The sequence below is a fragment of the Clarias gariepinus genome, chromosome 4 (assembly GCF_024256425.1).
Source record: "Clarias gariepinus isolate MV-2021 ecotype Netherlands chromosome 4, CGAR_prim_01v2, whole genome shotgun sequence".
NCBI classification, from domain to species: domain Eukaryota; kingdom Metazoa; phylum Chordata; class Actinopteri; order Siluriformes; family Clariidae; genus Clarias; species Clarias gariepinus.
The window spans coordinates 26,519,826-26,544,493 of record NC_071103.1 but is presented as its reverse complement, the minus strand read 5'-3'; the positions used below and the strand labels follow the sequence as shown (position 1 = coordinate 26,544,493).

Genomic DNA, 24,668 nt, shown 5'->3' with positions numbered 1-24,668 from the left:
CAGTCTCTCTCATCCTCGCCCTTAGCCCGCAGGGCCTGCTCTAAATGAGAAGTCGTAGAGTGTCTGCTCTAAATGGCCTCTGCAGCTAGGGAGATCTGTCTCTTGCAAGTCAAAGCGGTCACGCTGTAAAAACACTCTCTGAAGAGTATTATCAAAGCCTGCCATGGCTTTGCACCCCTTTACTACATTTTTTTTGCATCAAGACTGTAACTAAGAAGGTGAAGGTCAGGTTAAGGTCGAAAATTTGGGAATCCTGAGAGAGGCCCAAGTATGTCTAATAGAATGCATGAATAAGGGAGAGAGAAAATACACGAAATAAAATTAGTGTTTTAGCTTGGTTGAGAATTTTAATTAGCAGATCCTTACCGTGCCTCCCACAATTCTGCCAAGTGGATACCAAGCCCTCTCATCGAACCAATTGAGAAATTCATAAAAGCCATTAGTACTGAGGTGATGAGTTGACCTGTAGTTAAACCTGTACAGTGAAGGATAGAAAAATAGAATGGGAAGAAAGAAGGAAAGCAGAAGAGAAAAAAAAAAAGAACATCAGCAATCTGGCAATAAATCTTTTTTTTTTTTAGATAATAAAACTTCAAAGTCTCAATTTTTTTTCCAGAGAACAATATGAGGACAACACACATTTGCATTTTCGGTAACGGTAATACTGTAATCAGAACAGTGCATTTGCCAAACACTATCCGTCTGTGATCGATTTGGATCATATCCATGCAGAGCCTCAAAAGGAAGTTTTCAAAGAACTGAAATTACAAAGGGGGTCTGAAAAGAATAACAATGAACCACTTTGTGAAGACAAGGGATGATAGAACATGATCGCAAATTCTGGCCTCTAACCTTCAGAAATGAAGGTAAAGCTCTAAGCTTACCTGCTCTTAGCTGACCTGCTTGATTATCTCATTGAGCTTTCAAATAGCCGTAGACAAGGAAACAAGATTAACATCAAAATCAAATTCATGCAGTGATCGGTCATGGCTGTGCAAGTAAACCCTTAATGCCTTCATCAAAAGCTTGAGTATATGAGCTTAGACCAGATAACAACTGCAACTCAAGCAGTATTAGTATTACTAGGAATAAATAAGTTTAATAACCATTCATTCAATGGTACACAAACCTCCTAAAGGTAAAAAGAATAACCATCTGCTACTGCCACACCCCTTCCACACACACACCCAACTGCTGGCCTTGGGTCTTTCTGCATTGAATAATCATGGCAAAGTCTATTTTCAACTTAAGTGGACAGATTGTCCACAAGTGTCCTTTTTGACCCTGGACTCCATGCTTCATCCAAGTCAGCTACTTTTTTCTCCACCTTCATATGCGAAAGAATTTAAATTTCCCCCTACAGTCACGTTACAGAACCAAGTAAAGTGCAATTAGATTTACTGACAAGCTCATATCGGCCTTCTCCGCTCTAGAGGAATGCACAATTACTCTTCTAGCCATGTGTGCACATTGGATCATCTCAGTGCAATATTCTATTTGTATAGAATTATGTATATTATACACAACAATCAGGCATAACATTTAAACTTAATATCGTGTAGGTTGCGCTTGTGACAAGAAATATCTGGCGCCAAGATGTTAGTAGAAGATCATTTGAATCCTGCAGGGTATGAGTAATGGGTCTGACTTGTTTGTCCAGCACATCCCACCAATGCATAGTAAGACTGAGATCTGGTCAGTCAACATCTTAAAAACTCAACCCATTTCTGAAAAACTTTAGCATTGTGGCAGGGAGCATTATTCTGCTAAAAAGGGCCTCTGCTTCAGTGATCCAGAAATACTTAGTGAAATCAAATCATTGACAAAAGAAAAAAATATATCAGTAGCAGGAACTCATAGCTATGTTTAATAGTGAAAGACGCACGATCATTTCCACATACACATGTGAAGAGAACTTAATTCATATGTGTAGTTTTTTCTTGGTCGGGCAGCATATCAGAGCATTAAAAAACCAATGAGAATTGGTTACATAAGCAGGTGGAATTAAAAGCTTTGTTAAAAGTGTGAAAAATAAAGTAATGGGGTCCAATAGGAGATTAAAGAGCTGCTGACACCCCTGCCTAATAGTAGCTGCAAAACAAGTATAAAGGACATTTTTGAACTTTACACTGAACAAAGTTTGAAACATCTTGAGGGCAATTTTTAGGGTGGCTTTTTAACAAGAAACTAGGAAGTGGCGCCTATCTGGGAAGGCATTTTTGTTGATTCCCTTGACTGCTCAGAAAGAAAGTGTGTTTTGAACACGAAAATGCCTCATAAATGCGTTGTCACTGGTTATAAAATAGAAAGCAGCAAAAGTAACATCAGCATTCATTTCTTTCCCCAAGGCATAACAGAGCAGAAGATTCAGGAGAAACAATCACCATATAAATATATATATATATATATATATATATATATATATATATATATATATATATATATAAGCAAAGTAAGCCATTACAAAACCCAGAAATACACATGTGCAGCGCCCACTTCGACACAGACTGCACACAAGAGACATCTTCCTCTATGGCTGAACCTTAAAGTGAAAAGCAAGCACGGTTTAAAACCGGCAGCAGTGCCAACTTTACTCCCCATGACTCTAGAAACACCAAAATCTGACAGTAGAATCCATGACAGAAATTCCAGTACAAGTTCTACTACTAGTCCTATGAGCAAGAGATTAAGATCAGCATTTGAATGAAGGGAAAGGATTTGGTTAAGTAGACATAGTTCACTTGCATATAAACTTTAGTGAAGAGTTTTAGATATTTAAGGTGCATACTGTATTTCCTAAACTGGTGAAAATGTTTCATTTAATGACATGACGAGAGGTGAATACAGTATAAAATGCTAGTATTGTTGATAACACCTGAGATTATAATGACAGTTACTTCCTACATGTATTTTATGTTAAAATTAGTGAAACACATGAGCCACATGAATTTTTAAATAAATTCTCAGGATTTTTCTTAGATGAATAAAAAAAAAAATCTATATAAAGTCTGTCACTGTATGTGTGCCCCACATAATGCTCCTTTAAGTGAAAAAAAATTGGGCCAGTCTGTTCTGACTGAGATGTTTACATGATGTAGTTTTATCTGAATCAGGCTTTTGTTTTATTAGTAAAATATAATGGCTCATGTAAACTTGCCTACTGATCTACAATATGGAAGTAAAAATATTTTCTCCTCTTTGTTTTTTAAAAAGGCAGCTTACAATTTATTCTGCTCCTAGTGACCACGTTCGCATTACCTGCAGGTATGGAAGCAGACTCTTATGCAACCATTTATACTATTCACAAATACACCGATTCAGAAACCTAAACCAGGCTCTATAATTTAGCTTTGTTTTTATGTAATACTTTTCTTTTTAAATAATGTGCATGATATAAAAGTGCACAAAATTTATTCTATACTGTATACATATTTTAAACCCTAGCTAATGTAAGTGAAATGTAAGTACATGTAGTGAATAGGACATCATTTGGGTTTCAGTGCATCTGCAAGACTGAGATTGTTTTCTTTTTTTGTTGATTTTTGGGGAAGCAAAAGGGGCTTCTTGATGTTTATTTAGCACTTTAAAACCAGTAAATTGGTTGTTGGCCTCAAGAAGAGAAACATTAGCATTATTACATCCAGTCTGACACATACATTTTCATTTTTTACAATATTCAATACCTTTATTATGTATCAAGGTTTTTGCCAGTATTAATTCCTAAACCCTGCATTTAGACCTTTACTGAGAGAGATGTGACAAAGTCTAACGCACTAGTGACAACAGAAGCAGGTCTGGTACATCAGTGGTGCAGCAGATAAAGAAAATGCCATTAAATGAAGCCAAGGCCAGCAAATTTCTAAGCTAAAGTGCATCAGCCAGTTTGGGTTTTCAGCAATTCCAAATGCTGTAGATAAAAGGAAATTACTGAAATGCCTAAATGAGTTTGTCTTCTCAAATAAAATTCTGGCTGTTCGAGTCTTCCTTTTTTTGGCTAGCTTTTTTTTATTTCAGTGTCAAGAATGATTCCTTCTCCTTGGAAGACAATTATCTTTTATAATAATATACAATAAATCATGAGATGTCGTGAGCAGAGTGCGTAAAACACCTTCACATGTAACAAATAGTTTAATTTATTACTGAAGTCAAACGTTAACATTGGCTTATGTTGATAAGCGGCATGACAGGCGATGGTTCTGCTAGTCTTTGTACAAACAGTGGCTTATGTCGAATAGTTTTATGTCTATGTTAATCCTGGCACATTCATACAGAACAGGGTTATTGTGATCTATATCAGACATGTGTACATCGAGGATTAGAATGTGTCATAGCCAATAAGACTTTAGAAACAAAATTATACTCATTTAACCCTTAAAACCCAGAGCATTTTAGCCATTATCTGCATTACTACGTTTTAATAAAAATATACGTTTGTGCAACATAGAGTGACATATTCATTTTATTAGCAACCTAAGCAAAACATTGAACTGAAATGTATTTAATTTTTATCATACAAACATGACTAAGCAAAAAAATAGAAATAAAATTTTTTCGTTTTACAGCCCAAAATAATAAACACCTAAAAAAATTCACACAAAATATTAAGTAAAAAAAATAAAATAAAAATTTGTGAATTTGTGAGAAATCTTAGTTACCTTTAATACACTCTTTTCACACGCATGCGCACACAACGAAAGCACTTTTTGTTTTATTAGAAAAAAACAAGAAATCTCTCTAATGAAACTCGATTGAGCGACACAGTAACGGAATCACTGCTGTAAAGTAACAATAAAACAAATTAACCTGCACTTTAACTTTGAAAAGAATCGCGATAGAGCGAGTGTTTCTGTGTAGAGCAGAGAGAAAAAGTGTGTGTGGGGCACGGTGTCCAACGACGCACGCGCACACAGACACAAAGAGCAGGCTGATACAGAGAGAGAAAATGGATTTTAACCTCTCTAACGAGACTTGCACTTTTGCTTTATACACGCGCTGTACCCACGCATACAGACACAAAATAAAATATGTTTCTCACACACCTGTTTTATAGTAAACAGGCATCAAAACAAAAAGCGCATGCGTGATACACGACCAAACCAAGACTTGTTCGGTTGTCCAGGTCAAAATTTATTAAAAATCTTTGCTCGTCTTGCGGAACACTCGCAAAACCACGTTACTTGCAATCCGAGGTTTTACTGTAATGATAATATTGATACTACTAATAATAACATGCACATTTGGGGAGTTTGCCATTTTTGCGTTATTTCCATATTTCGGTAGCGGTAAAACTTACGTGCTTTATAAGTACAGTAGAATTCATAAAAAAAAACTTTGTTTTTTGTGAGGTCCAAATTTCATGTTTGTTTTGGGATTCAGATCTCTAATCATGTAGTCATTGTAAGTCTATAAAAAAATAAGCAATTTAAAACTTCCATAGCATTTCAATAATATCTATTGCAAAGTTGCAGTAATTATGTTAGATGTGGACAGTTTGAACTTCGATGGCCTTGTACATTTGCTTATATATGTATGGCATACAACAATCTTTATTTAGTCTTTATTGAATCTTCATTTGCACGCTGCTGGGCTGTAAATGAGTGTGAAAGGACTCTGGTTTAGGTATGTTACACGCCCTCACCTGCGAATCTGTTTGCTCAAATGACTGGTGTTATATCTTATTGTGGCACAAACCGCTTATCATTTTCACGGTTTCAGAACAATTGGTTTTAAACTTCCTGCAGGAAAAGTCAACATACATTTATCTTTCCATTCATCTGTGAAGTTTCAGTTTTTATAGTTTACTTTCCTTTTTTTTTTGTGGAGTAAGCCATGCTCTGTTGCACTTTCATTTCTGTTTCTTCACCACACTCTGTCTATACGCTGCAAACTATCGCAACTAAGCACTCTGTTAAGTGAAACTTTAGTCGAGCCTATCTTGAAGAAAAGAAAAAAAAAGGACTAGATTACTGCTATATACATTATTCTTATTCATCAGAAAAACATCAGTTTCCGAACAGAACTGCCACTCGGCCCGAGTCCGGAAATAGTCTATTTAGTAAGGACTGATGTGGAGGATGTTTTGCCAAAAGTGTTCTATTTCTGTGTGTATCGAGACTTTTGAGACACTCTGTATTGATCGAAGCGATCACAATCTGCTTGCTCATGCTGGGGTAAAACAATAAAAATGCAAACAATCCATCACAATACTATCAGAAGTTTTATAGAAAGCTTCATAACTGAAGCCGTTAGGGGGTTTCATTTATCATGACTGATCTATAATATGATAAATGTCATCTTTTGATCTCGCATGGTTTAATCTGTGCCAGGCTGCATCAAACTCATAAAGTCACTTTCTCTGAGAGAAGAGAAAGTCAATCAGCCAGATGAGGAATCCAAGTTGAGGAGACATCTTGACATGATTTATTTAAACAACAGCACAAACACATACACATGCAATAAGCATGCATTCAGTTTAACGCTGTTGCCAAGTGTATAATCTAGTAATATGTACCGAGTAGCTGAATATAATGGAGCGGAAGTGGAGGAGTTGCACGTTTCTTTTTAAGACAAATACTGATTTTGCTAAAACAAAAATCAGCATCGCGTTTTAACAAAATGGTGGTTTTGCTGTAGTCATGGTAACGGAATGAATGAGCAACTTTTTTCTTCTTTAGAGTCAGCCAGCAGATTAATGATTACCCATCAGATAACCCAATCCTTTCACAAGAGAAAATGTCAGTGTTCGGGGTGGGGATCCGAGAGCCCACTGCTTTTTAAGACGTCTGGGAGTGGGAGTAGTATAAGCACGCGCACGCAAAAAATAATAAAAAAAAAAAAAAATAATAATAATCCTGCCTTTCTGACTAACATCAATGATGTTAGTCTGACTGCTTCAATCCAGTTCACAGCTTCATTCGCAATCCCTTATGAATAAAAGTAGCGAGTTAGAATTTTTCTTCTTGAACCTCTGTGCCAGATGATTCACTCAGTGCTTCTCCCATCTCTTAACTCAGCTCTCGTTTTTATAAAACTCAATTTCACACTGGACGGATATACATGAAGCTTTGAAAGGGGCCAATTCAGCGAGACAAGTTTATTAATGCAAAGCGCAGAAGGAATGGATGGAGGCAAAGCTGTGTGCTAAATTAAGGATGGACCTCCGGTGCAAAATGCTGCTCTAACCTATTTTGGAAAAAAATAAACAATAAAAAAAAATTAAAAATCACTAAATTTCAGTGGACATGGAAAAGGTAACGGAAGCAATTCACTAATTCACTAAAGGTAATGTGGACTCTGAATGGTACATATGGAAAATTTAATTATCTGGTCAATTATCCAGCTAAATGCAAAACTGAAGGAGACATCCACAAATTACCTTCCTGATGGCCACAGAACGGACACCGAGTATAACAAATCCAGTAAGACAGAGGGGCAAAACCCAAACTCCTAGAGGCAGCTAAGAAAAGGTGCACAAATAAGTGCATTAGCTACTTCTCTGGACAGGCGTGTGCGTGTGCGCACTCTTCTCCCGTGGTGGTTACCTGTAAACCTAAAAAACTGGGTTAGGAAAAAAAAAAAAAAAAAAGATTAAGAGTAATAAATTCATAGTAAATATTTTACTCATCCTAGTCATGGTCCCGTCCTGATAAATGTGTGCGTGTTTGGGGTGGGGGTGGGTTGTTATTTCTGAACTAAGACTTTTGCTTTTTCACTTGTACTTTCCTGGATTCATGTGTTCACATATTTACTTGACAAAAATTTCAGACTTCTGCATCAGTCACAATCATCAGTCTCACAAACAAAACAGTTAATTCATCCAATCAGATAATCAGCAGTGTATTCAGTCATACAACTCAATCACTTCTCTCATCTCACTTCCTCATTTACGGCGTTCCGCTTTTACAAGTCGGCAAGACGGTTCACTTGTTGGAGCGAAAGCTAGAGAAAATTATAATAGAAGTATGTTTAGATTGAGGAATAAAATCTTTGACAGAAATAAATTACATACCGTTAACTACATATTTAATTACAAACTACCTAACTAACTCTGCCATTTACCTCATGCTGTTAAAAATAATAATAATCTAAACTAACGCATGTGATGAAGTACTGTAGTCGGCTGAGCATCCAAAAAGCACAGGCACTTTTCCGTTTTATTTATTATTGTTAACATTCTGTTTATGTTCAACAGCTTTTAACATTTCTAAAATGAAGAAGACTACCTTTTTACAGTGATGCATCGAAATGAAAATTCTGGGCCGAAACCAAAAATTTAGGATGCACTTGGCCAAAAACCGAAACCAAAAATGGCTTCTTTTTAAAAAAAAAAAAATTTAATCTATATTTGTATATACTTGCTTGGATTTGATAAATCTGAAATAAAAAACTACAAATCAATAGAATAATCAAAAACTTATTGACCGAAAAATAAAATCTAAAATATTTAACATAAAAAACAGTAATACCAAATAATATTCAAGTTTATGCAACATTAATAAAAAAAAATTTGTACCAGTTGTGCAAAAAAGATCCACAATAAAAATGTATTTTTATCTGATGTATGAGCCTACAAAATCCAATGTCCTCTACGACAGAAAACGGCTGGTCATCTGACGCAATGACTTCCGTTACTTTCTCAGTAATGCCACATGCTCTGGCACCATCCACAAATTTCTTAGTCTTTTCAAAAAGTGTGGCGACTGAGGGTATTTGTGATGTAGTTGGAGTACTTTAACCAGTGTTGTTTTGCTGGCAATTAGATGGCGTAATTGAGATTTTTGCTGAACAAATGTTGCATATTACAACTTTGGTGTCCTCATCTGAAACTTCAATACTGTTGACATGCTTTGTCTTTGATGGGCAGACACGTGATAAAAGCTCCAGCGAGAGTGAATCCTAACTTGTGTTGCGCGAAGATGGTAGCGCCATTAATTTTCAGCGTGTTTTTTTGTTTTCGGTGCACCCCTATTTTATTAATTTATTTTTATATTTTTTTAGAAAGGCCTGTACAGAGGGCATGTTTATTTCTTTTTTTTACTTGAGTTTAAAAAATGCTTTAATTAAAAAAAAATTAATTGAGAATCCTGGTCTCAATCCACATAGAGAGGAATCATCATTCACATTTTAGCCAGAATCGTGCAGCCCCAGCTCCTTTACAAAAAAAAAACAAGTTACCATCAAAAATATCACCTGAGCTTACACAATCTGTAAAAGTCTGAGTACTCTCAGTATGCTGTCTTCCAACTGAGAGGTGATGTGTTGTTTTACCAAGAGAGTTATATGACAGTTTTATGCTATAGTTTTAATTTTGCTTGGTTTCATCAGTTGCTATTTTTATATGGACAATATTTTATAGGCATAACCCAATAACAAGCAAGTTTACATTCTCAAAGCATTTGATCAGCAAATAACTTTTCTGATTTGTGAAAACTGCCCACTGTGAAGTGTTTAATCTGCCAGAAGGATTTTTAAAAATTTCCCTTTTTTTTTTGAGGCTGTTAGGCTTCCCACCTTTCACCATGAATCCCAAATTCTACGTTATGACCATCTTGGCAGATAGCTAATCAATTCATCATCTACTTCCATCATGCTCTCAATCTCTGCTTCCTGGGGCACGGCTCCTGTTCCAAGCTTCAGTGCATGTCTAACCTCACCGGTTCAAATTTGCAACCTTGCGAATGTCACCTTGTTGCCCTGCCTGATGCCAATTAAACCTGAATTACTGATATGGGGTAGGGTACTCGTATAATTTACTCATTTACTATTGAACTTAGTACGTCAGCCAACATAACCAAAACAGTGTTAACTTAGCATCACCCAGGAGATATTGTTTTCTAATTGGTAAACTAAAGCATTATAATACCAACTATGTTTCCGAGCCACACGTCAAGCCAGTGCTGCTGAAAATGAAATGCTCCCATAATCTTTTTTTTTTTTTGCTTCCTTTTTAACCAGATTTTCTTTCCATTTCACCACTCATATGTTTTTAATTAGTAAAGAATGAAAAATGAAAGTACAGACAATGGAAGTGATCCTGCCCCTAGCATTTCCAGCATTTCCTGTAATACATTGCAGTTACTAATGATGCTTTATAAAACGGCACGTCAACACAAATTCCACACTGATGACTTTACTTTATTTTTTTAAATCGACAACATTGATTATGTGGACTGATCATTGCGGCTCTACATAATACTGTATAATTCAGCCTCACCTACGACTGGTTGTCCAGTAAGTGCCGCTTTCTCATTTCAAGAACCACTGTCAGAAATAAAGGCAGATGGGTCAGAATTGCTCTAATGGAATTTACTGATGAATAATCGAAGAAATTTTCTTTTTCCAAAACTCATTACATCATCTGACGTTAGCCCCTCAATCATGGGGCATACATCAAGGGAGAAAGAATTGGATCAAGTGTTTACATGGACAATATTTACTTACTTAACAGATTATCAAATGTTTACATCGCATTTTCCCATCGCTCATTCTGATCGAGCCAGATTGGGTGAAACTGTTTCAAATAATGTGTTTATTCATAATATTAGTGGAATATTAGGGTTCGTGTAAATGCATTTTTTTGTCTTGCACTCATGCTTCTGCCTCTGCAAGAATAGTCCGTCATCTATTCACTTTTTTCAAAAAAAAAAATAAAATCTGAGGAATGAATGACTGTGTATCAAGGATCACTGCATCAAAATGAGGAAAATTATGCAAATACATTATCAAAAGGTTTATTTTCTGTCTGCTGTAAAAAAAAAAAGGAAAATCACTTCCTGACCTTTATTACCAGTGCACTGAACCTATTTATCTGCCAAGCGACTACAAATAAAAACTAGCAGACCAGACACAATTAACTTGTCCTGGGTTAGTGATTTGTCCTGGGTTAGTGATTTGTCCATCAGTGCTTCGGTAGTCCACATTTCTTGTCACACAGAAGCAAATAATGTCTGACCAAAATCAGCGGTCTCTATAAAACCACCTACTTTTCCCAAAAGCTGAGATTTACCCAATGTTTAACCGAATTATTCTCTTTTTTGTTCCTAACAGGGAAAAAAAAGATCAACCATTATTAAACTGTCAAATGCAGAAAAACCACAATCCACTAGAGAGGCCAAGAAATAAATCCAACCCAAGTCTCAGCCGAATGAAGCAGAACTCTTCATGTAATAAATCATCACTCAAGAGACGCAAGTCCATTTCCTTAGTGGAAAAATTATATTTTTCTATAACTGAAGTGTCAAACCAGTTATAGGTACCTCTTTGCTTTTTTACACCACCACCAAACTGACCGACTCCAGCAGAAGCTTATGTTTGGCATGAAGCATAAATACATCAGATGACTGCAAAAGCATACAGCCCCACTCCATGCACTGGCACTTTAACGGGAACTTGGTGCATGTCGAGAGTTAATACACTTATGTTTTATTTTTTTGAATGCTGAAAGCTGAAAAGCTTAGCATGAAAAACTACATTACTTTTTCCTGGATCTAGTCAGTCAATAAAATGTGGTTTTGCCATTTCCATCATGGAGACGTTTGATTTCCATGTACACTTTGGCTGCAGAAACTGCATTAGTTTCTTAAGTGCTAAGTCTAGCAAAGACCTCCATATGCACTCATGCAGCCAAGGTAGCTCATGGTAACGACGAAAACTGTTGATAAGCTGTAAAGTACATCATAACCAACTGGTTTAATCCTCTAAAGCAATTACTGCACTTGACATAATGCACATAATGAGCACTCACCGCTGGAGTGTGAAGTGTTGTGTTTGGAGACTGTGAAAATGCTGTGTGAACACGAAATGCAGAGGAAAGGTCAATGTGATTTATAAGAGTAACACGCAGAATGGACAAAACGCATAACTTAGTCCCAAAAAAAAAATGATTATAAATATTATTATACCTGAAAAACTTAAGCTCTTTTCCTAAAAATAATTTCCACAATCCTTGTCACAAAAAATTGTTAGAATATGAACAAGTAATGATGTGCAAGTGAGTAAGTTTATGAACATTCATGAGAGAAGCATACGACTAAACTTGTCACTCATTATACATGTTAAGCAATTTTGCATCTTTTTAATTATGACCACACTTTTACTAACCCTGATGGGGGGGGGGGGGGGTCGGGGGGTTGGGAAGCATCATATCTAAAGAATTCCTTCGATTTTCTGCTTCCCAAATATATAACACAAAGCGCGACAACATGAAGGGGGAAACACTTTTCAAAACTCAAATCAAGACAACACTATCGTCATGACCAAAGGAAACTCGCTACTTCAGACCAGTACTGATTAAGACATTTAATAAAACACCTTTAATCTCTATCCCTGAAGGGAGAAAAGCAATCAGTGCGGTTATGCCTCATGTCCTTGGTGTTAATTTCCTAGAAAGTCACCATAAAATAAGTGATTAGCTTTGAGAAACAATCTCCAACAGATTTCCAAATGGGTACAAAAGAGCTTGTCCTTTGGCAAGAGCACATCAATAAAAAGAATGACTTTACACGTCTTCACCATCAGAAGGAAGAAAATGTACTTTGAATGCAGAGGACTGAGACAGAGTAAACACGCCATAATTAAACACACTCGATTTCTCGAACAAAAAAGCCATCAGTGACTTATAACGTGTCAAACAGAGTAAACAGGGCTTATCTAAATGAGGCAAAAAGTGCAGAGTAAAAGATTTTACAAATTTCAGTAAAGCTATTTGCAGACTTACTACACAAACGTTCTTGAGTGAAACGTCTTAGATTTGACTTTTACCAATAAAATAAATGCTTCTTGGTGCTACATAATATAAGTCATCATGCATAATTTAAGCATTTTTAAGTCAGTTATAGATGCAAAATGATTATTTTATATAAGAACTATTTTAGGCTAAACTAAAGCCTGTCAATTAATGTAACCATTACATTTACATTTATTTAGGGTGTTTTTACTTTATGCAAAGCTGATATGTACTGTGCCCAGGAATGATTGCTCTCTGCTCCCTTACTATTATTTGGGTCACAGAACCATAAAAACAAGTGATATTGTGAAGCACAATGACATCACCTCTAATTCGTCAGTGTGTGAACAGCCCTATTGGTAAGAATTTATACATTTTTTTTAAGGGGCACAAGCACTATGACAGTGTTGAGGTCTCATTGTGCGAGGGGCCCTATTGTTTTTCTAAGGATTATTAGGGCCCAAGCACTATGACATCAGCACGATGACATCATGGCTATTATGTCATCGTCATTGCTATGATAGTGATGTGTGAAAGCCCTTAACTTATACCACAAAATGGATATTAAATCCTTTAGGGCTGAAACCAACAATTATTTTAATAATCGATTAATCTGTCGATTATTTTTTCCGATGAGTCGATAAATCGGATTTTTTTTAACACACACATTAAAAGCATTCATTTCCAACCCTTTATTTAAAAACAGAACCAAAATCTTTAGAATGTGCACAAACATGGAACCCTGGATTACGAGCATAATATTACGGATTACGACTTCGCAACAGAGAAGTGTTTCAGTTGTCTGTAAAGGTGAAAGTAGGAGGGGTCTGTGTGTGTGGCACAGTGTCCAATGATGTGCGTGCACACAGACACACACAGTAGGCAAAGAGCAGGCTAAGCCTTGCGCGGAGAGAGAACATGGATTTTTTACATCTCTAATGAGACTTGCTTTTGCTTTACACGCATGCTGTACACAGCATACAGACACAAAATAAAATATGTTTTACACACACAGTCACAGTGTTATAGCAAACAGTACACGCATGCACAGGTGTTGATTATACCAGTAAAAGTGCGCACTAGGACCCAGCAGGGCAGACATTTACCCAATTACGTATTTCTCTGCCTCCGCCATGTATCTTTCCTCTACCTCTGCTTGTTGCTCGTTTTTTTTTTTTTTTTTTTGCTCCACCATGTATATGAGGCACCAAACTCTACTAGCATCAGTGCGCGAGACTTAATTTTTTTTTTTTTTTTTTTTAATAATTACATGTCTCTGCGTCGTGCGACACAACGAATCGATTATGAAATTCGTGGCCAATGCTTTTAGTAATCGATTTTAATCGATTCGTTGTTGCAGCCCTAAATTAGTTATATTATTATATAGTTATATTATATATTGTCATAATGATAACCTTAATAAGCTTTATATGAGGGACATCACAATGTGATGTTTTTTTCCCAGCATTCTGAGCTTTTTGTAGGTCTTACCATGCTTAAAAACACACTGGTTGCGTGGTGCACTCCACACGTGGCGACGGTGCTTGGGGCCGCTCAAGGTTGCTTGCAACTATATTTCTTTTTTTATTTGCTCAGTCATGTTTATAGCTGGTTAAAATAAAATACAAATTCTCATCATATTGCCTCAGTTGTGCTGAAAACAAGTATATGGGTAAGCGCAAGTCTACATAGTACAATCCTGACCCCATAAAACTGGGTATATAAATTAAAATGGAGAAATGCAAAAATAAATAAATGAATAAATAAAATGCTCTGGTTTTAATTGCTAACTGATCTGACAAACAGTGCCATCTTTATACACAAGAGTGTTTAGTTCTTAATTTTTTACTTTGTCTTACTCTTCACATACTGGTAGTTTGAAAAAGTTGAATATCTAAAATATAAATTTATAGAAATCTCAAATAAAAACACTGTGGTAAAAGGTCATATGTATTTATTGTTCATTGTAGGTAGCGGGACACTTTTATGCTTGCAGGTAATGCCGGCCCCTTTTGCTTGCTACCACTTCCAGTATATTTCACATTTGTGGAAAGCATTGCTAATATTACTGAGATTTCGGAGGGGAAAAAAAACTGTCGAGTCAGCGAAGCTGTGTAGTTCAGAGAATATCGCGTGCTACACGCACACAGATTTGTGACACACTGACGATCTCATTTCTAAACAGCAATCTACTTCCGTTCTCAGGTATGATCGGCTTCTATATCCAATTTCAATCCACTTGCGTTTCCCGAGCACAGAATGATTGTGTTCTCACCGATCAAAACAAACCAGACTTGGGAGTCGAGTGCTCCTGGAAATGATCCCGGGCACCTGATGTGAAAACACCCTTAGATTGTTATGAGAGCTCAAGACTGAGCTCCATGGTGCAAGGATTCTGCTCGGATTTGCTCCTTTAAAAAATTTTAAAAAACAGAATTCGCACACGCAAGACCAGATTTCGATCTGTGCAGCCTGTCATTCTGATTTGATTAACAAAGTCTATACTGATTAAAAATCTGTTCGGCCAGCAGGCAGCTCTCTGCTCCACCTGTTTCGCTCTGCTCCACAGAAAACAAATGTTAGAATCTGCAGGCTACAGTCTGCATTTAAAAACACTATAAACAACCTTGACCTTAATTTTTTTACAATTTAATATTTGTTAAATCGAAACAAATCAATGGAAGTAAAGCAATTAAAAAATGTAAGCAAATGGGCTACTCGCACAAACACTGCTACATAACACTTTGGTTTCCAAACCTCCATAATAATTGTAATGGGACCATTTCACACACAAGTATCTGGTTTAGAGGTTTACAGCAGTATAAAAAAAGTATCAAAGCTTCTTTTACTAACCTGGAGACAAAGGTCAGACAGTATACTCCATCGTACTTAAAGTAAAGGTAAGAAAAAAAATAATCATTTAAAATGTATCATATTTTAATATTTCCTTTAGCAGAGTCTCAGAGGTCCCCTAAAGCAGGTCTGTTAATACCCTAGCTGAAATAGGCCTCAAATAATGCATTTTCAATCAATCAACCTGCTTCAGTCTTCAGAGATGCTAGAATTAAGACTTTTTTAAAATCTGATATACATGACAGCCTTAAGTGCAAACTAGCCTGCAGACAGATTAATAAATCAGTCAAACCAGAAACAAAGGCAGCCAGGTAGTTAATTAACAAGGTCAAAGCTAGGTTACAGATGAGTATTTAAAACAAATATCCACATTCATGCAGCCAAAGTTAGCTGGCGAGTGTTAGAAACTCACTATCCAAATATTAATCTTAAATCATGACCGAAAAAATATTTTAAAAATATAAAAAAATCAGTGCAGCGGAATTAAATCCTATAATTCATCTGAAATCATAATACAATGTGTAAACATTTCATCGCAGCTTTGTTAGTAGGCTGGGGTCAGAGCGCAGGGTCATTTATTATGCGGCGCCCCTGGAGCAGGCGGGGTTTAAGGCCTTGTTCAAGCACCCAACAGCGGCAACCTGGCGAAACTGGGGCTCAAATCACCGACCTTTCCGATCTGAAAGTCAGAGCCTTAACACGCTGAGCCACCACATGTAATATATGCATATTTATTTTAAAAATACTTTTGCGATGATGAATAAATACTGGCACAGAACAGTCTCTTGATGAGAACATTTGTTCAGTTATTTGCTGTTAGTCTAGATATGTTTAAATACAAACTGGCACATTCTAAAAGTTTAAACTGCAACTGTTTTTTTTTTTTTTTGCAATTTTATTTATTATTTTTTTATTGATTTTTCACAGTACTTTTCAACCTCTCAACCCAAGATGGAGCATCTCAAACTTAAAAAAAATTTTAAGTGAGGGAAAAAAATAGCAATAAATAAATAGCAGTCGATATTAAATATACAGGTCCACAGGAAATAATTATATATATATATATATTTATATATATATATATATATATATATATATATATATATATATATATATATATATATATATATATATATATATATATATTTATTTTTTACCTTTCAATCCTATTAAATCCACTTTTCTTAACTCTCACAATTTCTTAATTCCCTACATATATCAGGGAAAAGTTATAATGCATAATTCATTAAATTGGTAATGCCTAGCAATGCATCTAACATACGATTTCAAATCCTCCTTGCCTTAGAGGATCCACTCATATTACACAGCTGCATAAAGCTCCACATGTTCATATGTCTGCAGTTGCAGAGAGGTACTCTAGGATATTCCTTTAATGTCGTACATAAAACAAGTGTTTAGTAACCGCACTAAATACTGAGCTTAGAAGATTTTAGAGAAAAACTGAGAACTTAAAGAATCCCCTTGTCTAAACAAGCACACATCAGTGCCCAATTAACAGCTAAAAAATTAATTAAAATCTGGCCATTTCACTACACATCAACACAGCCCACCCTTCATTGAAGCCCTACACAACATTAAAGCAATAACTGGCATGGAAAAAGCAATCAGGCTGCTATCCATATAACCAACTGCGGAAAAGCTTGTGATACTCAGGAGACGTTCATAATGAGCTTAAATAGCGTGCGCGCGCACACACGTGACGAAAACACTGGGGATTAAGACTGACCCATCAACACCGTTTTGATCTACCCACAAGGTTAATTAAGCTTCAGATCATTAAAAACGATTACAGACAGAGATCTTAATTTTAAGGCATATGTCTCAGGGTCTATTATGAAGGCCATGTCTAACATTACATAGAGTTTGACACGCAAGAGAGGTTTGAGATGGATGCGGAGTAGGAGGATCACTATTCCAAATGCCATTCCCTTTTCACAAGCAGACAGTTTAACATTTATTTGACATCCTATCAGAACGCAACAACCCAAGGTAAAAAGGTCTAGAAATAAAACATCAATCTTGTCATCACAAAAGAGCAGAAAATAGTGATTTAAACTACGTAATTTATTATTATTTTTTTTTAACAGCACTCCAAGGAACTTAAAAAGCAAAGCAACACATTTTGATTGTGTAATTACCGCTGATAGTTGAATCCTAAATAATACCAAATATAATCATAATTAATAGAAGGCTGAATCACAACTGTGGCTTTCTGGACGACTTTAATGTTTGAGAGAGAGAGTAAGAGAGAGAGAGAGAGAGAAGAAGAAAAAAGGGTGGATGTAAGCCATGGCTGTGGGGTGAGAGCACTACAGGAGTGAGCGCTAGAAAAGCAGAACAGGAAGTGCAAACAGAACATAAAAAATGAATTACAGTCAAATTACTCATTTTGAAACCTGAATGCCAAAAAATGGCATGTTCTTGTTACTCTGGGTACTGCTTTAGACCTTGAACCAATTTTTATTTTTTGTGTTTGCGTTAGCTGACGATGTGGCCAAGACATTTTAAAACGGTACAAACAGCCATTTGCGCACACATTCCCTGTGTGCACACACACACACACACACACACACACACTCCTGTTGAGGTTAACCAAACCATCACTCAAAGGTAAAAAGAACTCGAGTATATAAGCAGAAAACAGCAAAAAAGGAAGATTCAACTATCAAAATAACCAGGTGCATGTAACGTCCAAATTTTAGTACAGAAATGCTTATTTATAAATAGGAATATTGGAGAACCCAGCAATACAACAATGCAAGGGCTGTAGCTTCTACAACATTTAGCATCTTTAACAATATGTTAAGACAAACCGCAGTCAACCGATGTAGAAGTGACAGTGATCCTAAATCCAAGATATCAAAAATATTCTTAAAATAAATAAGCAAAATGGACCAAAAATATGATCTCTCTATTTTAAGGCTTTTAAGTATAACAGACTGAGCTCAAACTATAAGGGACAGACAGGGTTTTATTATCTGCTAAAACATTCTGCAAAATACCCAAAAAATAAACAGCCTATACTAAACTTAAATAGGCCCATCAACAAGAATCCTCATTCAGTCGCTCTCAACAATAAGTGATTCAAGTCTAGTTAAATACAAAAATAACTGTAGACAGAACAATAACACCAGGCCTATTGAACGCAATTTCTTTTGTCGACAAAAAGTACAACTCCTACTGTGGTTCTACGGCGCTGATCATGCCGTGCTGAATATTTTACACATCATACATTCAGTGCAAATTGACATTTTTTATATACATACACACACATACACAATTTATTTACATGAGCACGGTATATTAAACATGGCAGCACACATTGTAAACCCAGAGTTTACCACATAGACACAAATGGAAAGCAGGGGGTGGGGATGGGCACAGAGGGACAACAAGGACGGGATGAGTGCAAGTGCAGAGAGACAACAGGGATGGGATGAATGCAAGTGCAGTGGGACAGCAGGGATGGGATGGGTTCAGAAAGGGAGGAGAGACAGGAAGGGTGTAGGTGCAGAGGAACAGCATTGAATAGTTTTTCAGTTGTATTTTATTTGTACAAAAAAAAATTCTGACCAGGAACAAGTCAGTCCTGTAGCCTTGTGCAGTTTTTGTACAGGGGAAAAGTTATTTAAATGTTTTATAACAAAAATAGATATATAATTCTTTTGCTTAAAAAATGTTTGTGTATGCTAACAATTAGTTCACAAAAAAAAAATTGGGCAATATCATTAGACAGGTACGTGAAAAAGAATAAAAAATATTTATTATACCAGAATCATCCAAGAAAATTGCAATCGATACATGTTTAATGCTTAGTGATTAGTTCACATTAGTGATTTTGTTGCTAATTTGTTACTTAATGCTGCACTTTTGCTGTTCCTGTGAGTAGTGTGTGGGACATTAGTGCACTTACAGCATTACATAACAGACAAATTTCAAAGAATCCAAAGTGGCACAGCAGAAAAGTATTCATGCTACTGTCAGGACTTCTAACCAAGCCACAGTCATCTGGGGGCAGGAGCCGAGAAAGCAAAACTAGCCATTCTCTAGTGATGGCAGTATCGCTCCCTGACCAAGCACAACACCGCCTAGCCAGATTATCATTAGATCGTGGACCTGACTGCGTGATGTATCGTAAACATGCAGATTGCTGTGATTAGACATTTTAAGTAGCAATGTCTAAAAGAACTTAAGTTCATTCGCATTACAACAAACAGCTACATGCTAGGTTTATTTAAGAATTTCATCCCCTGGAAACTGGGGTTGAAGATTACACATTCTTTATAAAGATTAACATGCAATTGTGTCTTGTGGATTTTTGACTTTAATGCCTGCACATCGCACAGCTTGTTTCAGACTTCATTACAGTCTTTTCGACTAATGGAAACCATGCAATCTAATTTTAATGAATACTGAATGTATCCTCTATAGAATGCAGAGTGTTTTAGGACTTGAGCATTGGTCGTAAAGAAAATTTATAATGCTCGTCTTGATATAACACAGAGGACCTCACAGTCAGTGACAGGAGCATAGAGCAACAATGCAGTTGGCTCACATGTAAATCGAATATTCTTTCAAAGCACAGCTAGCACAAAGGGCCATTTATTAACATGTGCATGCTAGGTCTTGTTTATCATCCTCTTGCTACTCTTTCCCATGTTATTTATTCACTATGTCTTTTTTCCATGATCAGGGTAGCCTGTAAAACAAATAAATCTCTTTACTGTAAGAAAGAAAATTAATAACAGCAGCTGCACACACACAGGGGCAAAAATTTATAATCAACATCATCTGACTTTTTCAGACACCCGCTTGCCTTTTTCAGTAACACACCAGTTAAGTGGGTCAACAAGGCTTTTTCCCCCTAAATCCAGCATATTGCTAGATGTCCAGTCAGTGATTTAGAACAGGTTTGCCTTAAAGCTGGGTTATTATCCCTTCATACAAAAAAAAAAAGAGAGCATGCTTTGCATCAAGTTACATTACTCTGCAAACACGAGGGATGTCTCCTCTCTCTCTGCATAGTAAGACAGCACTTTTCCTATTTGGCCTGGCACATCAAAAAATAGGAAAAAAAGGTTGTGTTGCTTCTTAAACTCCCATCACACTCAATTTCAGTTATTGCTATAATGCAAATAAATCTGAGACTGTACAAGCTAACGATTATCTTACACCCCTTAAATATGCTTCGTCTAAAACCATGATCATCAATTACTTCCTCACCAAATTAAACCAAGTCAATTTCTGTGAAGATCACGTTTACATCACTGTGGTTCTCCACAGCTAAGGGCTTGCACGACTAATCAACACCGGTATATCAATAACTTGAATTAAAGTGATTTCTGAGCATCGTTAGACAATGCACAAAGGAAATATACATTATATTATATTATATATACACTTTGCTTCGTTCACATGTTATACTCCGAAAAAAAGAAAAAGAAAAAAAAAAAAAAAGGGGGACAAGGCAAACATGAGCTGTCAGTACTAAGCCATGGAAGTGGATTATAACCTCCCAAAGCTGGGAACTGAATAAAAATGAGGACAGCATGATAATTCTTAATAAGTCAGAGTGTTTCAGATTAAGGATTTATTCTGTGAATGTGCAGACTCACAAAAGGGCATGAAATATGTACTATAGCAAAGGCCTGTAGTTGTACATTCATTACCAGAGAGACAAGAAGAATAACAACAAAAACATTTAAAACCTTCTTAATCGGTTTGACTGAACTACAACGTTCAGGAAATAGTGCCCCTTATGCAAACTGCATTACTGGACAGACTTCCTGAATGACACAGGAAGGTGGCCTCCTTCAACCTGAATTTGACTGTCAAATAAGACGAGAGTATAATAACATGCCCGTTGCAAATCATTCACATTCAACTTCAACAAAGAAAGCTCTTTCTACTAAACAACCGAGTTCAAGAGCGAAAACCAGTAATCATATACTTCACCACTCAACACAAAAATACATTTGTTTATGTTAAACTATAAAACAAAGAAAGTGCTTTTTAAAGCAGCATTGATTGCTTTAGTACACAGTTGAGGAGCCTGGTAATACAGCCAAGTGTGTCTTCTACAGTATATTGCCTATCCTGTACAGGGTCGCAGGTGCCTGGAGCTTATGGCAGGAGACTATGATCACAAGGCAGGGTTCACCTTGAACCAGCTGCCAATCCATTGCAGGGCACACACAACAGGCAAAAGGTAAAGCCAGTTGACCTAATCTGCATGTTTTTGGACTGCGAAAGGAAACCAGAGTTTCAAAGAGGAAAACCACCAAGCATGGTGAGAACATGTAAATGCACATAGACCTAAGGCAGGAATCAAACTCTCTAGGAGGTGCGAGACCACAATTGCTAACCACAATGCCACCCACTCATAATACTAATAATGATAATATTAGTAATTAAAATAATAATAAATAGTAAAAGGTCAAAGACAAATCGCTTTCATTCCAGTCTACTCACTACCACAGCGTACATGATAGAACTTATAACAGTATCCTGTAAATACTGAAAAACATAATTTTTTTTAATCCCTAAAAATATATTTTTTCCCCATAACTATTCCATTATACAGTATTCTAACTTTCTGTAAAAATCTTACTGCTTTATGCTAGACTTTATTATGCAAACAGCCATGCCATCTTAATGAACATTAGATTTAATTTACGATACAAGTAACCAACCTATGATTTTTGTTATTGAAAACAATAACAAAAATCCAGACTAGCATGTCGAGCTGAATACAGGTTCAACTGCACCCTGAAGGATATGGTCTAACTCCTCCTACTGAACGTTTGCTTTTGCAGCAAAGCATGTTTGGCCTTTTTGAGCACGCATGAGGTGCTACTTACTACCTTTACGATACAAACACACATGTAGTACATATAGTCTTTAACATGAACACTGCAATACTGATACCAATGATTCCAATGCGGCCTTTGAGGTGAAACCTGTGCAAGTACAACTCAAACATTATGGCAGAAATTTCATTTGGTCAGTAATTCATTTTACTGACAGCAGATCCATTTATGTCGCATAATCATTAATCTTCACTGCTACAATGAACTGACCGACTTTTCGTTTCCTTGGATTTACACAGATTTGAGCAGATTTCCCACAAACTAGGTTCTTTGCAAGCATTAACAATTTGTCCATGTTAATTTGTCAAAGTTAATAAGCATCAGTTTGTGTGACTAAATAAGAACGCAAAGCTGTCCTGTAGTACAAGCAGGTTGGATGAAGATGACAGAACAGACAGACAGCACTGCTCTAATAATAATCCTTCCGGGTCTCATATGAAGCAATAACCACAACTAGCTTGATCTTGTGAGATAAAGTAAAGCCTTTATTGCTTTTATAGAAATTTGCGGAAACTGTAATTTATAAAGTGATAAACCTCTCCAGGTTTGGGACGTCTGTAGCTCCTGTTTGTGTGTGTGTTTGTGCTGTACGGGGTGTATTGTGTGAAATGCTAAAGGCTCGTCATAGAGAAGCCACTAGCTTACCTGCTGAACTGGTCATTAATATCAGCTTTAAAAATTGAGTGTTACGGTTTATACAAGGTTAAAAGCAAAATATATATATATTTTATTAAATCACACTTTCCTAATTCGTTATTTGCTTTTAGCTGAGCCCAGTTTTGCAGTGTTATTTTGCTCGTATAGCTAGTCATGTAGCTGAGCAGGCTAATCTTTACTCACCAAGGGTCAAACTCATGGATGATGCTCTCGAATCGGATGACAGCGAAAAGCCGCGAGCTAAAGCCCGCTAACCAGGCCAGAAACAGGATGGTGAAGGACAGGAGAGACTGCCACCCTGCAGGCTGCGTTAACCCGCCGGACAGGCCTCCACCTGCGCATGCCGCCGGAGTGTTAGCTCGTCCGTTACCCGACAGCGAGCCGCTGGAGTTCGGACTCGCTTTGTGCTTGCAGTCGGAGGTGGCGCGGTGCTCCGCCATGTTCTGCCGCGGTGTGTCGGTCAGCAAGAGCTTCCTCACAGGCCACGCTCACACACTTTCACACACACACACACACACACACACCGCTTCGGCTTACCGCCTGATACTGCTTTTTTTTCACCTGAGCTTTTTAATCGGCATGTATTTCTACTGAGATTTAGTTGAAGTCGATGCTAATGTGTGAGCGGCATGCTAGCCGGCTCGTATTGCTCGGCACGCGAGATTGAGCGGGGGCAAGGAGGGCGGGACAGCGCGAAGCATTAGGAAGAGCCTTCAGCCTCTCACAGCGAGACAGGTAACACTATGAAGGTCACGCGCTCCACAACACGAACCAATCACATCCAAGCACGCAGCGGATAGACATCAGAGACGACCAATAGCAGTTGGGCTGGCACTCCGGACAGTTGTCAAACAAGCCAGGCAAAAGGTGCGCGGAGAAAAACCTGACCAATGGCGAAGTTCGAACTGCTATAACTGACACTATGTACAGCCAAACGTCACAAAGAGTCGCGGACGAGAAAACCAATTAAATAAATGAATTTAGCTGGAGAGGGGAGGGGAGATGTCTGTTCTTCTGTGCTGCAGCAAAAGATTTTGTATCCTGAAACAGATGTCAAATGTTTAATTGATTATTTAATAAATATTTTTTATTTACAGTTATACTTTGCTAGTTTGCTCAAAATGTTCATATGGCTCTGTCTAATAAATAGACGAGTCCGATCGACCTTTTGAAAAAAAAAAAAAAAAAAAAATATATATATATATATATATATATATATATGGCTGATTTTTTTTATATACAGACTCTCAGTTACAGACATTATTTGTTTTGATTAAAAAGCAATAAATGTCAGAGGGTATAATATTCTTTTTGAAAGCACACAATTCATACACAGAATGTCTTCTCATCATTGCTGCCCATACAGACACTGCAGGCAGTGGTAAAAAATAATTATGCCCTACTGCAGACATGCTTTTTATTTAATTCAGTCTGAACGACCAAATAGAAAATATAGTTTTCCTTCCCAGGTGGAAACGGTCCATAAACTTTAGGGGCACAAGTGATATAGAGAGCTTAAAAGAGTTTTTTTTTTTAATTCCTCT

At 36.8% G+C, this 24,668-nt stretch overlaps 1 protein-coding gene across 1 annotated transcript in view; it reads right to left on the bottom strand.

The window, feature by feature from the left end:
* stt3b (STT3 oligosaccharyltransferase complex catalytic subunit B) overlaps positions 1-23,810 on the bottom strand; it is a 44,451-nt gene extending 20,641 nt beyond the window's left edge. Inside the window, exons 1-2 of the mRNA XM_053494671.1 lie at positions 23,308-23,810; positions 367-475 (exon numbers count right to left, since the gene is read on the bottom strand). Coding sequence (XP_053350646.1) covers positions 367-475; positions 23,308-23,564 — 366 coding nt within the window. The 5' untranslated portion in view covers positions 23,565-23,810. The remainder of the gene's footprint in view (positions 1-366; positions 476-23,307) is intronic.
* Between the last annotated feature and the right edge of the window lie 858 nt (positions 23,811-24,668).